Here is a 13,875-nt window from a genome sequence, read left to right as displayed (position 1 = left end):
GAGGTGAGTGGGCGGGGCTCAGGAGTGATGCGCCAGTGACGCCAGGAGGTGGGAAGTACCCGGAGACTCAGGGAATTGGGTCGGTCGGTCAGAAACGGAGCAGAGTGACTGAGATGGCAGATGTAAGTATGGGGATATCATTTGCCGGGCACATGGCGAGCTGGGATAGCCTGAAAAACTAAAGAAAACCTGTATATTTGGTACACTTTGATTTAGCCGGTACAGACTGTTAAAAACGGTACTGTACCGGCTAAATCGGTACAGTTGGAGGGTATGTATCTGATTGGTTGCCCATCCTATCTTCAGTAAAACTCCCATCTTAATAAATACACCCCTGAGTCACATGCTAAGCAGCTACAAATGCAAATTGTTACAACAGCAACAAATACTACAATAAGCTAATGTAATATCCCTATGTTGTGATGCAACATGAAATTGAGAGTGGGGCAATTACAATGACCAGGTTCGGGGTATGATCAGAAAAGCAGGCCTATTCTCCCCTCAGACACAATGACCGACAACAGTTTTCTTAGAAAACAGATTCTCAATTTATTAAAATAAATGAGGAGGATTATAGCAATAGAAACAGTCCATATAAATGATCAGCTGTTCAGTACATGCAGGTTACTTTGGTACTTGTAGTGCATTGGCTTTGGTTTGAGCAAAGACTTCATGCAAGAAAGAAAACCACCCGAAAAAGAAAGGTGTTCCCTTTCCTAAGAGAACAGGGCTTGCTAAACCCTCTTGCCGTACACCAGCCATGAGCAGAACCTAAGCAGGGCCTAAGGGGTCCTGTAGGACACAGGTCTTCAACCTGTGGCCCTCCAGATGTTGTGGAACTACATGTCCCAGCATGCCCTGACTGTTTTGTCATGCTCTTATAGGAATAAATGTGACAATGCATGATGGAACATGTAGTTTCGCAACATCTGGAGGGCCATAGGTTGAAGACCCATGCTGTAGGATCTTTCCTTTTACTACCAGGACTTCCAGCAGAGGTCATCTTCTTGGACCTCCCTGGGTATTCACTGCCCAGGTCTTCTGTTGGTCTTAGCGCCAGCTTAAAGCAGCCATGATTCTGTCACTGTGGTAGTTATCTGTGTTTCTGCCACAGTCACTGATCCTAGACCATTCATGCTATCTCCATCTTCCTGGCCTCTGGGCCAGACCATGCTGCCATCCATGTTGCTTCATGGAGAACCTTCTTCACAGTTACATTCCAGTGTGTGTCTGAGCTCCCTCTTGCTCCTCGGCTGACTCTCTTCTCCCCAACCTACTTGGAATTCCACCTCTTCTCGCTCACCTTACTTGCCTGGGATATCCTGGAGACAGCAAGTCCCAAGACTCCTTTACCCTTTAACCCAAGTAACCAATCAAACTTGGGGATTTTCCTGAGGATTTGTGTTCATGGCTCAGGGACCTTTGCCAGGCTCTCCTGCAAATGCTTAGTGTGGTCCCTGGAGAAAGTGTCACTTATACCCCTTTCACACCAGAAATGCAGGGACAAACCCGGGAATTTAGGCTGGTGTGAAAGGGGTATTAATGTTCACCTGGCTGCTCTGTTAGAGCTGAGTGGGACAGCACCTCACTAAAAAGAACTACAAGGGCTGCTGTCACATTCCTGGAAATTAACAATGGGCGACTTGGGGGACAATAACTGATAAATGGGTCTTATGATGGCACCACACATGTATCCATAGGAGCCACGTTACAATGCCCTCTCATGGCATCATTTCTGTGGCGGCTCATCAGCTACCTACAGCCTCCCCTTATTCTTTCCACTGGAAGCATTTAACATTATGGAGAATTACATTTTTTTTCATTTGTATTTTTTCAGATGTAGTGCAGACAAGTGATCCTTGTTGACTTGTATTAAATGTTTTAAAGTAAAACATTTATTAACTTTACAAAGCTGTTGTCTGTAAATATAGAAACCTTCGTATCTGTCTATGTGTATATATTTAGTTCAGTACTGAGCTTGTACCTTACGTACCAGTCTGGTATGTTAAACTGTATCCAATGATTTCCCAAAATCCAGATATCATCAACTGCCTTGCCAAGATCCATAGAAACTGATTCAATTAAAATTGGCATGACTGGTCCTTATAACATTGAAAAAAACAAAAAACTTTTTCTTCCTTTGTTTATTTTCCGTGTCGTGTTTCTGGATGTTATCTCCTAGAATTCCGTAAAATATTTGACTTAGTAATGAAGTCAGGCTCACTGATCTTTCTATCTATAACTGAATTTAGCTTAGGGACAGGTGATTTATCACTACTAGGGCGAGATTCAATTACTGCAGCTGCGAGGTCGCATGTTAGTAATCCACGGAAGTTTAATTGGAAACATCAAGGCTTTATGGGAAGTTTGAGCATTATCTAGGAGGGCGATTTAAGGTGTAACAGGGTTACATGTCACAACTTTTATTAATACAAAATAATGATCAGAATGTGTATTTAATCTTATATAAGGGTTTAGAGTATATAGGGTGCATTAAATTGTTTCTGTTGTGTTTAGATTCTCTTCATGTACTAAAACATTGTTAAAAACATATTTGCAACTCCCATGTACACGTAAAACAATCCTGTTTCCATTTACACAACACCCCCCTGCCTATGGGCCAAATGTAGTAGGGTGTGAGAATCAGAAATGACTCTTTTTTCCTCATCATAAAGGTTACATCCATGAAGAGGTGCTTGACATGGGTAAATGGTTCAATCACAAGTTTGCGTTCCAAATATGGTATTAAACCAGGCATGTCTATAGTATGGCCCTCCAGCTGTTGCGAAACTATAAGTCCCATCATGCCTTGCCATAGTTTTGCAATTAGGGAATGCTAAAACTATGGCAATGCATGCTGGGATGTGTAGTTTCACAACAGCTGGAGGGCCACAGTTTGGACATGCCTGGATTAAGGTATTTCCAAGATGTTTTCCATGATGCAAACTGGCCGGGTTGCCATTCATGCTTTGTCTTTAGAGGCACATGACAATGCTCTTTCCCTTATGGTGCCCACACACTAGTACATTTTGGGCTCTTTCCACCCAATTTCGACAGAGTGGACAGAGACATCAGGTGAAAAAGTGTCAACTGACATCTGTTTTATCTCAGATTTTAATCTGATGCCCAGTCCCATGGGCATCGGATCAGAGTCGCAGATCGCAATGGCTGCTCAAAATGTATTGCATCCGTCAGGCTTGACTGAGATCACATGCAATACGTCATATGCAAAAGGACCACCGGTTGACCGACAGGAAGTGGTCATTTGGGGGTGGCCATTTTCTGGGAGTGTCAAAAAACATACAGGCATGCCCAGTTGTTTAAAGTGAGGGTACGTCATCGCCAGCCTCGATCAACCTGTATCAATTGATTTGTGGAAGGGTCAGAGCTACTTACATTTGCAAAAATAATACGACGGTTTGGAAATTGCATATGGATTTGCGAGTGGTTGCCGGTAAGCGGTCAATTTGCAATTAACTTGCAAATTTACATGGGGAGGGTTTTCTTTCTGTCTGGGCGGTGTCTATCTACACGCATTTATCTGCAACTTTGCAGATCAGCAATCAGATTTGAATCAGGCCCACAGTCTGCAAAATGGCAGTCAGGAGCTGATTAGTCAGCTCTTTCTTATCTCTCTCTCCGCTGTATACAGTATCTCACAGTGTTTAAAGGAATCATTCCCTGAGTTCTAAGTTTGAATCCAATAGGTAAAACAGCTCAGTTGTTTAAATTCATTTTGGTATTTCTGATCAGCTCCTTTGATGCATAAACTAGGTGTACACCAGTTCTCTATCAACCTTCTGTGTCACCTTGTCATGAAGCAAGTTCTCTTTTGTGACAGCAGTGTCAATTTTTCTGTCAAACTCTATTAGGTGATACAAGCTAAAAAAAATCAGCGTTGTGTCCGCTTTGTCTATAGCAGCCCTTGTCCGCTACAGAATAGCAGAGTGTCAATGAAATGAGATATCTTGCAAATTATGTTTCAGCATTATTGTAGCATCCAAAGCCATAGACTTCAAGTCATCTCTTTTAGGTTCTTATAAATTCATGAAATAGATTTTGTAACCTGCCCAAAAACGCTGCTGCCCAATAAGCTTTGCACCTGTATAAAATCCTGCACCAATGAACATGCATTAATGGAAATAATAGTTCTAGCTGCATAGTACATATTGATTAGCATGTTGAAAGTTTGATAGAAGACCCTGCGAGGATTTCATAAATGTGTAACTATTGCTTTGGCGGTTGACATGCATTTGTTACTAGTTTTTAAAAATGAACAGATACAGATGGAGCCGCTGCCATCCTTGGCCGGCGCTCGCCAGATCCCTTTCACTGGTGAGCGCTGGCGATAGAGACTGGGACGCGCATGCGTCTCACGCGCATCACAGTATCAAGGCGGCTTGGCAACGTCTCCCTGCCCGTCTCCGCTTCAGGGAGACGCTGCCCAGTTTGGGGGGTGTATCGTGGTGTCGAGGGGGACCGGTGGGGGAAGCAGCGGAGACCCCCGCCAAGCTCCATTGCCACAGGGCGCGCGAGCTCCTCGTGTGCGCGCGCCCCTGGCGGTAACCGGCTGCTGGCGGGGGATGGTGGTTTTACTTTGCAATCTTCTTCTGATGCAAATACTTGTAGAGATGTACTGCCTGATTAGAGGAGAAATTAGTTTGATGAATTCATGTATTTAAAAAAAGTATGAAGAAAAGTAAATCTTTATTAATGTATCCAGTGTCTGACTGGGATGGTAAGGGCCCACCAGGGGAATGTAGTCGTTACCCGGGTGGGTCCAGCGTGTGATGTTATGACACGGCAGGTGCCATAAAGTAACTCCGCCACATGCCCTCCCACCAGCCCGCACAGTTCTACTGAGAACTGAGCCAATGAAAGCCTTGCTCTGAGCCTGCAGCCGCCGCTGATTCAGTCAACAGCTGATGACTGCATGCAAGATGATGTTGTTATCATCCGCACCTGACTGCCCCGTGGCATTAACACTTATTGAATGTTTGCATCAAGACCCACCTCCTAAAAAAGGGGTCACAATCATTGGGTCCTACCGTTGAATCACCCGGTACCCCGGCAGGCCAGTCCGAGCTTGAATGTATCTATGAATACTAAAACAAAAGTAGACAAAAAGATGTTTACCTTGTGCCCACTGTGCTGGTAATTTAAATTAGATTCCTTGTTATGGGAATATTTTACTATTTAAATCGTGATTTGCTTATATCATGACGTCTGTTTTATAATCAGTGTGGTTTTTTTTGCAGAAACTTGAATCATGGCATTGTCTACAAGTACCAGATCGTGACAGTTACTGCAAATGGAGAGAGTCACCCATCCCCAGAACTGATATACCGTCATGGCAGCGGCTACTGCGGAGATGGAATAATCCAAAAGTAAGAGGTGCTTAAAGGACATTTTTAAGAGGTAGCCATTATACCTTCAGATAGTCCATGGATTCAAGCAGCATTTCCTTTTGGGAAAGGGTAATTTTACACTTAATTACTGTCATTAGACATTCTGAACAAACAGTAGTGAACACTTTTTTTCATGAAACTTTTGCTACTGTAAGTCATATCTGTAAGTTATATTTAAGCATTTACACTCTGGATTTACCTAAAGGTTCTAGACAAGAGCACAGTGGGTGGTGTATCCAATAGTCAAAATAGTGGTGAAGTTTACCAGTGGAAAAGTTGGTATTTTTGTGATTTATAGTAGACCATGCACCTCTTTAGTCGCCCTTCTTTGTTCACTCTTCTACTGTATTGTATTTATATCGTTCTAGAGATATGGTGGGTATTTGAGACCTGATCGCACAGCCATGAATGTGCAGTGGCCAGCGATCAGGTAAACGCCACCCCACTATAATGAAATCCTGCCTTTCGAATTAATGTGTACGCTGTACGAATGGATATGTACACCTTGCAAAGACGTCGCAGCCGTGCAAAAAATGTCCAAAACCCTTCGTTAGAGGATCAACAGTTTCATATATAGCGCACACATATTCCGCAGCGCTGTACAGAGAATATTATTACCAGTTATTATATAGTGCACACATATTCTGCAGCGCTGTACAGAGAATATTTGAACACTCACATCAGTCCCTGCCCCAGTGGAGCTTACAATCTATATTCCCTACCAAATGTACGCGCATACACAGACATTCTGTTGGGAGCCAATTAGCCTACCAGTATATTTTTGGATTGTGGGAGGAAACCGGAGTACCCGGAGTAAACCCATGCAAGTACGGGGAGAATATACAAACCCCGCACAGTTAGGGCCACGGTGGGACTCGTACCCATGACCTCAGTGCTGTGAGGCAGTAATGCTAACCATTACACCGTCCGTACTGCCCCGTATATATAACACATGGTGGGGATAGAACCCATGACCTCAGCACTGTGAGGCAGTAATGCTAACCATTACACCATCCGTACTGCCCCGTATATATAACACATGGTGGGGATAGAACCCATGACCTCAGTGCCGTGAGGCAGTAATGTAACCATTACACCGTCCGTACTGCCCGTATATATAACACATGGTGGGGATAGAACCCATGACCTCAGCACTGTGAGGCAGTAATGCTAACCATTACACCATCCGTACTGCCCCGCATATATAACACATGGTGGGAATAGAACCCATGACCTTAGCGCTGTGAGGCAGTAATGTAACCATTACACCATCCGTACTGCCCTGTATATATAACACATGGTGGGAATAGAACCCATGACCTTAGCGCTGTGAGGCAGTAATGCTAACCATTACACCGTCCGTGCTGCCCCGTATATATAACACATGGTGGGGATAGAACCCATGACCACAGCGCTGTGAGGCAGTAATGCTAACCATTACACCATCCGTACTGCCCCGTATATATAACACATGGTGGGGATAGAACCCATGACCTTAGCGCTGTGAGGCAGTAATGTAACCATTACACTATCCGTGCTGCCCCGTATATATAACACATGGTGGGGATAGAACCCATGACCTTAGCGCTGTGAGGCAGTAATGCTAACCATTACACCGTCCGTGCTGCCCCGTATATATAACACATGGTGGGGATAGAACCCATGACCACAGCGCTGTGAGGCAGTAATGCTAACCATTACACCATCCGTACTGCCCCGTATATATAACACATGGTGGGGATAGAACCCATGACCTTAGCGCTGTGAGGCAGTAATGTAACCATTACACTATCCGTGCTGCCCCGTATATATAACACATGGTGGGGATAGAACCCATGACCTTAGCGCTGTGAGGCAGTAATGCTAACCATTACACCGTCCGTGCTGCCCCGTATATATAACACATGGTGGGGATAGAACCCATGACCACAGCGCTGTGAGGCAGTAATGCTAACCATTACACCATCCGTACTGCCCCGTATATATAACACATGGTGGGGATAGAACCCATGACCTTAGCGCTGTGAGGCAGTAATATAACCATTACACTATCCGTGCTGCCCCGTATATATAACACATGGTGGGGATAGAACCCATGACCTTAGCGCTGTGAGGCAGTAATGCTAACCATTACACCGTCCGTGCTGCCCCGTATATATAACACATGGTGGGGATAGAACCCATGACCACAGCGCTGTGAGGCAGTAATGCTAACCATTACACCATCCGTACTGCCCCGTATATATAACACATGGTGGGGATAGAACCCATGACCTTAGCGCTGTGAGGCAGTAATATAACCATTACACTATCCCTACTGCCCCGTATATATAACACATGGTGGGGATAGAACCCATGACCTTAGCGCTGTGAGGCAGTAATGCTAACCATTACACCGTCCGTGCTGCCAAGCATATTTCTTGGCACTCCCATGAAACAGCTGGTTATATCACCCACAGATACCTTCTTCCTGCAATCACCTTGCAAATAGAAAAAGTGTCAGGACTTCATAGCTGTCCAGCGTTGGCACGCACATTGAGGCCTATATGCATTTCAACAATAGTTGGCTAATGTGCAAATTTGCAGTCTTGTGATCAGGCCTGAATTGGGCCCATGGTCTCCACACAGTATTCCAGATAAGAGCATTCCAGTGACCTATACAGTGGAATTATTACTTATTTTTTCCTCAAACTGATTTCCCTAAGTATGCAACCAAGCATCTGATATGCCTTCCTCATTGCTTTGTTACATTGATTCCCAGCATCTAAGTTGCTTGAAATACAGTAGTGACTACTAGATCCTCGTCAATAGTTTCCATCATAGTACTCTTAAGGACGCAAGTGCATGATTTAGTATTTTTAGTAGTAAACTGTAGTTGCCAAGTTCTTAACCCTTCTCAAGTCTACCTACAGTATATCATTAATCATTGCTTTTACTCCTCCCTGGAAATATCTAACCTGTTGCATATCTTTGTGCCCTCTCCAAAAAGGCATACCTTCCCTTCAATACCATTTGCAATGTCACCAATATTGATATAGAAGAACACTGGGCCAAGTTCAGATCCCTAAAGTACCAACATTTGCAATTTAAAAAGCACTCTTTTTACTACAAATGTCTGTTTCTTATCCTGCAAACAGGTTATTTTCCATTACACTGTTTTATAATCCAATCCCATGCTTTTAAATTTATATAGCAGTCTATGATGTTGGACCATGTCAAATGCCTTACTAAAGGCTAGATCTACAATATGGCCCAGTTTATCTTTTATTTTAGCTATGGAGTGAAAAAAATCAGTAAGATTTTTTTGGCCATGATCCCCCGCCAGTAAATTCATATTGTTGGACTTAAGATAGTCCACAATTCTTTTTTTTATAATGTCCATTACTTTCCCTACTAGTGATGCAAGGTTTACTGGTCTGTAGTTACTCACTTCTTCCTTGCTTCCTCTTTTGTGCTGTGGTACACCATTCAATATTTTACAGTACACCAGAATTGCCACTGAAGCTAGTGATTTGTAGACATTCTGTTAATTGTGCTACCAGCATATTTGTAAACTCTTTTATTATATGTTTATGTATCCCATTTGGCCTCATTGATTTATCCATTTCAGTTTTGAGAGTTCTATTATGACCTTCTCCTCTTTAACCCTTTGAGTGAATTTGTCAAAATAGGTGTAAAAAAATTGCTGACCAAACATTTTGGTACTTGTTTAGTTTCACGGCGGCAGCAGCCGTTCGTCTGAGTCCCCTTGCGGGGCTCGCTTCGATCGCCCACGCTGTGGGCTTGGTGGCTTGCTGCGCTCGCCATGCTATCTAAAATTTACTCTATGCCAACGTGGATAGTAGGGGTATGAACTATCTTCATTGGCATAGAGTTCATTTACCTTATTTTTGATAAGTGAGCGCAGCAGCCGGAAGTTCACGGCGGCCATACTGCCGCCGTTAAACTAAACAAGTACCAACATTTTTATTTATCATAATGACCTGTAATGTTTATGTTATGTAGGGAATATAATCTTTTTTTGACACAACATTTTTTAAATTGAATTTATATAACAAATGTGAGCAACGCTGGCATTTTTAGCAGATATTTTGATCATCTCTCAAAGAGATGTTGGCACTTAAAGTGTTAAGTGTATACTTTCATCCACCTTATTTTTCTGAACATCCTCACAAATTATTGTGGCCCATTGTCTTCTCTTTCTGTAGTGAATACTGAGCAAAAATAATTATTTCGATGATCTGCTATTTTTTTTTCTCTCTCTGCCAAACTATCACACTCTGCCTCAGATCTTATTATTCCACCACCTAATTTTCTTCTTTTGCTTACTGTATATAGTTGGAAAAAGTTTTTCACCCTTTATTATCCACTGGTGGCCATTTCCTGTACAGCGTCTGCTGTTGAACACCTGATCACCTTCTTAGTCTCCTTCCATCCGATACGATACACCTTCTTGTCATAATTGTTTTGATTGGGCGAAAATGTGCCCTTCTGCCCATTTATATTTTGACAATAATTTACTCTTTTTTCTTCAATATTGTATTAAAGTAGCATTTATGCTTTTATTCACATACAGAGATACCCATATTCCGAGTCTCCCCATTCTGTCCTCCGAATAAATTGTATCTTGGTGAAGCGATGTCCCAGTCATGATTCCCATTCCTCCTGGAATTGTCCCCTAAGCTTCTAGCATTTGCACACATATTTTTAAGAACTGTTTTTGAAGCTGTTTTTCCTAGCCATGTTTAAGCAATACATAATAAAATGTGAAGTTTAAAGTTCTAATTAAATTTACTTAAGGTCATGGATTTTATCATTTAAGCCTAGTTGACGTTCTATGTTACATCATAGATTGGAGGCAGGGTTGAAAAGAGAAATCCTAAATTGCAGCTATACATTAAAATATTGTCTGCGAACACGCAGAGGAACGTATGTTTGTTCATCTAATACAGCTTGAATAAATTCACATTGCACATACTCGGAAAGTGATCACACACAAATACAAGAATGTAGAGTAATACTAATTCTTATTGCATTTACACTTATGAACAAAGAAGTAGAGCAGAGGTCTGTTTTCCCACATAGACATGATTCAGTAAAGCTATACAAATACAAAAGTGGCCCATATAGAACAGCAGATAAGTATATTTGTCTGTTCGGAGATTATATATTGCACCTAGATTAGTGCATGTGTAAATACACTGTACCTATGACTTTTGATAAACCAGATTCATGTGCTGTGTGTAAGTGTGAGACTATTTTTGCAAGAATTCCATCGCCAGCCCCCGCCAGTGGCCGATAACCGCCCCGTGGCAACGGAGCCTGCCAGGGGTCCCCGCTGCCTTCCCCCTGCAGTCACCGCCGGTCCCCCTCACCGCCTGATACCCCGCCCCCCAAACAGGGCAGCGTCTCCCTGAAGTGGAGACTGGCAGGGAGACGCTGCCCATCCGCCGTGATACTGGGACTGGCGTGCGCGTGAGACGCATGCGCGTCCCAGTCCCTATCGCCGGCGTTCGCCAGTGAAAGGGATCTGGCCGGCGCCGGGCAAAGAAGACGCTACATCTGTACATTAAGTTTCCTTCATCATCTTTAATGTGTTCACACAGATTAATAAAGGTTTAACGGTAGATATAATAAAAAAAAAAAAAACAGTGATAGCTGAACGTGACTTCTCTCCTGCTCTTGTTTTGATGGACTGTGCTTACTGAGATCAAGTTGAGCATATTTTTTTGACTGTGCCCCTTACAAATGAATGTATCTTACATTCCAGTACTGATTCCTTGAAGGAGGTTTCCAGCATTCATCATTATTTTTTGTAATATTTATGATCTATTTTCCAGCTCAGTAAGATTGGAAGATGAATGATTGGGATACTAACATTTAGGTGGCCATACACTGCTGTGATGTCTCGCGGCAGTGTACGGCCACCCGATCCACCCGGGAAGGTCCAGGGCGGCAGGGGTGCATGCAATCCATCACAATTTGTTGTAATAGATCGCATGCGTTCCTGCTACCCGTCTGCCCTGCCGCTGGGAGGGAGGTCCCAGGTCAGGTGGTCGGATGGTCAGAAGGTTCGACCACCGACTCCGGTCTGATGCACACAGGACCACGCATCGGAACTGAGGGGACATCAAATTGAGATGATTTGGGACGATTTCACGGCCCGTTTCCTCGGAATCTCAAAATCGGAAATTGCACAAATACTGTATCTAAACAACTTTTCACAGGTATTTAAGAGCTATTTCTAATCTGTTATTGGTGAATACCCTACGGCCCATATCTACCCAGGGGTGCAAACCGCAATCTTTTGTGTAAAGTTTGCATCTCATTGGTCTGCAGATTGGCACCACATCTTCATTTGTACAACCTAGTGTATGGGAGCTGATTGCAAGGAACACAGAAAGTGTCTGTAATTGTAATAAACGGTGTAAAACAGATTTACTACCTTATGCCATTGTGAGATTACATTCAGCTAATACACAGCTTTTTGCATCTGCAAGCGGAACTTAGGGCACGTGTTGATTTTATTCTGGTCAAACTATTTGTTTCAGCCCTATTCTAGGCGCAGGAGATAAGTCAGAACCAAACTACCCTGACTCATGTTTGGCTCAGAATCACACATAGGTAATGATAGACATCCACAACACTCCTATGACGCTCTTACAATGAAATCCATATTTCCTTTAAAGAACACTTGCACATACTTTCCAAAATATGTGATTATGGAGGCGAGATGTTCCAAGTGTGCCGGAGGCTGGCCGCCAAGATAGAAGTTTGACTGTTGCAAAGGGAAATTGCCTAATGACACTGCCCCGTTTCTGTCATTCAGGGGGTGTGGCCACTGCACCCCGAAAAGCCAGACTGCCATATGTTCCACCCAGAACTGTGCACACATGCATTCACCCACTCCAGTACTATGCAGTGCTGCAGATGAGTACTCCACCAACCTCACCCTCTTCCGCAACTCATGACAGCCCATAAGCGGGATGGCAGGTCAGTACCCAAAAAGTAGGACTGTCACAATCCAAGCTGGTTGGTTGCAGAGTAAGCTTTTGCAATTTGCCTTCTGCTTATTTTGATTAAGACCAAACTGACCCTCCATTCCCAATCATGGTAGCAATTGGAGTCATTTATGTACCGGTACAACATAATTATCTGTCTCCCTTTTATTTCTCAAAATAGTAAAACACAGTTATTCTCAGTGTTCAGTGAGTCCCTTTTATTTTCTGGGTGAGGGCAACAGATGATTTTTGAAATGTCTCTCCTAATATTATCACAGTGGAAAAGGATGTTATGATGCACCTTAGTGTCAAGACTTCACATTCTCCTAACTTCCTCTCTTTATTTTGAACACAGCCTGTCTCCAGCCCGGTCTGCAATATGTCTGCATGTCTCTAATGGTATGTACGCACTGGCGTTTACAATGCGATTTTTAACATATGTTAAAACGCAAGTAAAAATGCATGTAAACCACATTGCGTTTACTGTATGTCCATTCATCCTGGGATTTTGAACCAGGTCTCTCTGAGCATTTCCCGTGCCCTCACTTTGAAATATAATTCTCGGATGCACTGATGTACGTCAGATGCAATGCAAAGGACCGGGAACATTGCAAATAATTCACGCAAGTTATTTGCAACTAAAAATTAATTGTTGCAGTCGTTTCTGTTTTTACATTAGTTTCCGTATGCTTAACCTACACTAAAAATGCATGTTAAACGCATCACATTAACGCCAGTGGGTATGTAGCATAAGATGGTTCAGTTACTGTAATTGGACTCCTAGACACCATGGGGGCTAGATGGGTGCAATATTCCTTTATTTTGGTATCTGGGCTGTTTAACACTGTTCCTGCCAAAAGTCTGTATTGAAATAATGAAAGTGTTTTCAACCTCTGTTTTCAGGCTTAACAAGACTTTTGTGACAAATGTTTTTGCACTCTCCGTAACCATGTTAATAAAGGCCATACTGATGCAGTTCTAAAGTTTGTTTAAATTTTATTACACTATAATTTTCAGATAGTGGCTAAAATTTGCCCCTTTGACTCTTGTAGGGACCTCAGTGAGGAATGTGATGACAAGAACAAGATAAACGGAGATGGCTGCTCTGTCTTTTGTCTTCAAGAGGCATCTTTCCATTGCCTTGGTAAGTTGCTATCAGTGAGGTAAGGTTTGTATATTAACTGTGGATCCATAATCAACTAAAGGCAATTTTCAAGGTGTCCATAGATTCCAAGGTCACGACAATATGTGAAAAGAAAAATAAGAAAGTAGCGCTATACACCAAATGAGATATTATGGATATATTTAATAATAATGAAAAGACATAAAAATTATATATTTAAAAACATTAAGCACCTCTGACCATAAGGATATTTGCATGGGGTCCGTCCCTATATTGACTCCTATAATGTCCACACATGGGAGACTCCAATGAATATTCTCTCAGTAAAGAAGGTAGGTATAAT

The 13,875-nt window shown here is 42.7% G+C and overlaps 1 protein-coding gene across 2 annotated transcripts in view; it reads left to right on the top strand.

Annotated features, from left to right (window-relative positions):
• Window positions 1-13,875, top strand: part of PAPPA (pappalysin 1) — a 308,026-nt gene that overhangs the window by 175,830 nt on the left and 118,321 nt on the right. For both annotated transcript variants that reach the window (XM_083161035.1, XM_083161036.1), the window contains exons 8-9: window positions 5,259-5,387; window positions 13,462-13,553. In XM_083161035.1, the coding sequence (XP_083017161.1) occupies window positions 5,259-5,387; window positions 13,462-13,553 (221 nt within the window). The remainder of the gene's footprint in view (window positions 1-5,258; window positions 5,388-13,461; window positions 13,554-13,875) is intronic.

This window comes from Crinia signifera, chromosome 9, assembly GCF_055691185.1.
Source record: "Crinia signifera chromosome 9, ASM5569118v1, whole genome shotgun sequence".
NCBI lineage: Eukaryota > Metazoa > Chordata > Amphibia > Anura > Myobatrachidae > Crinia > Crinia signifera.
This window is presented reverse-complemented; position numbering and strand designations above follow the sequence as displayed.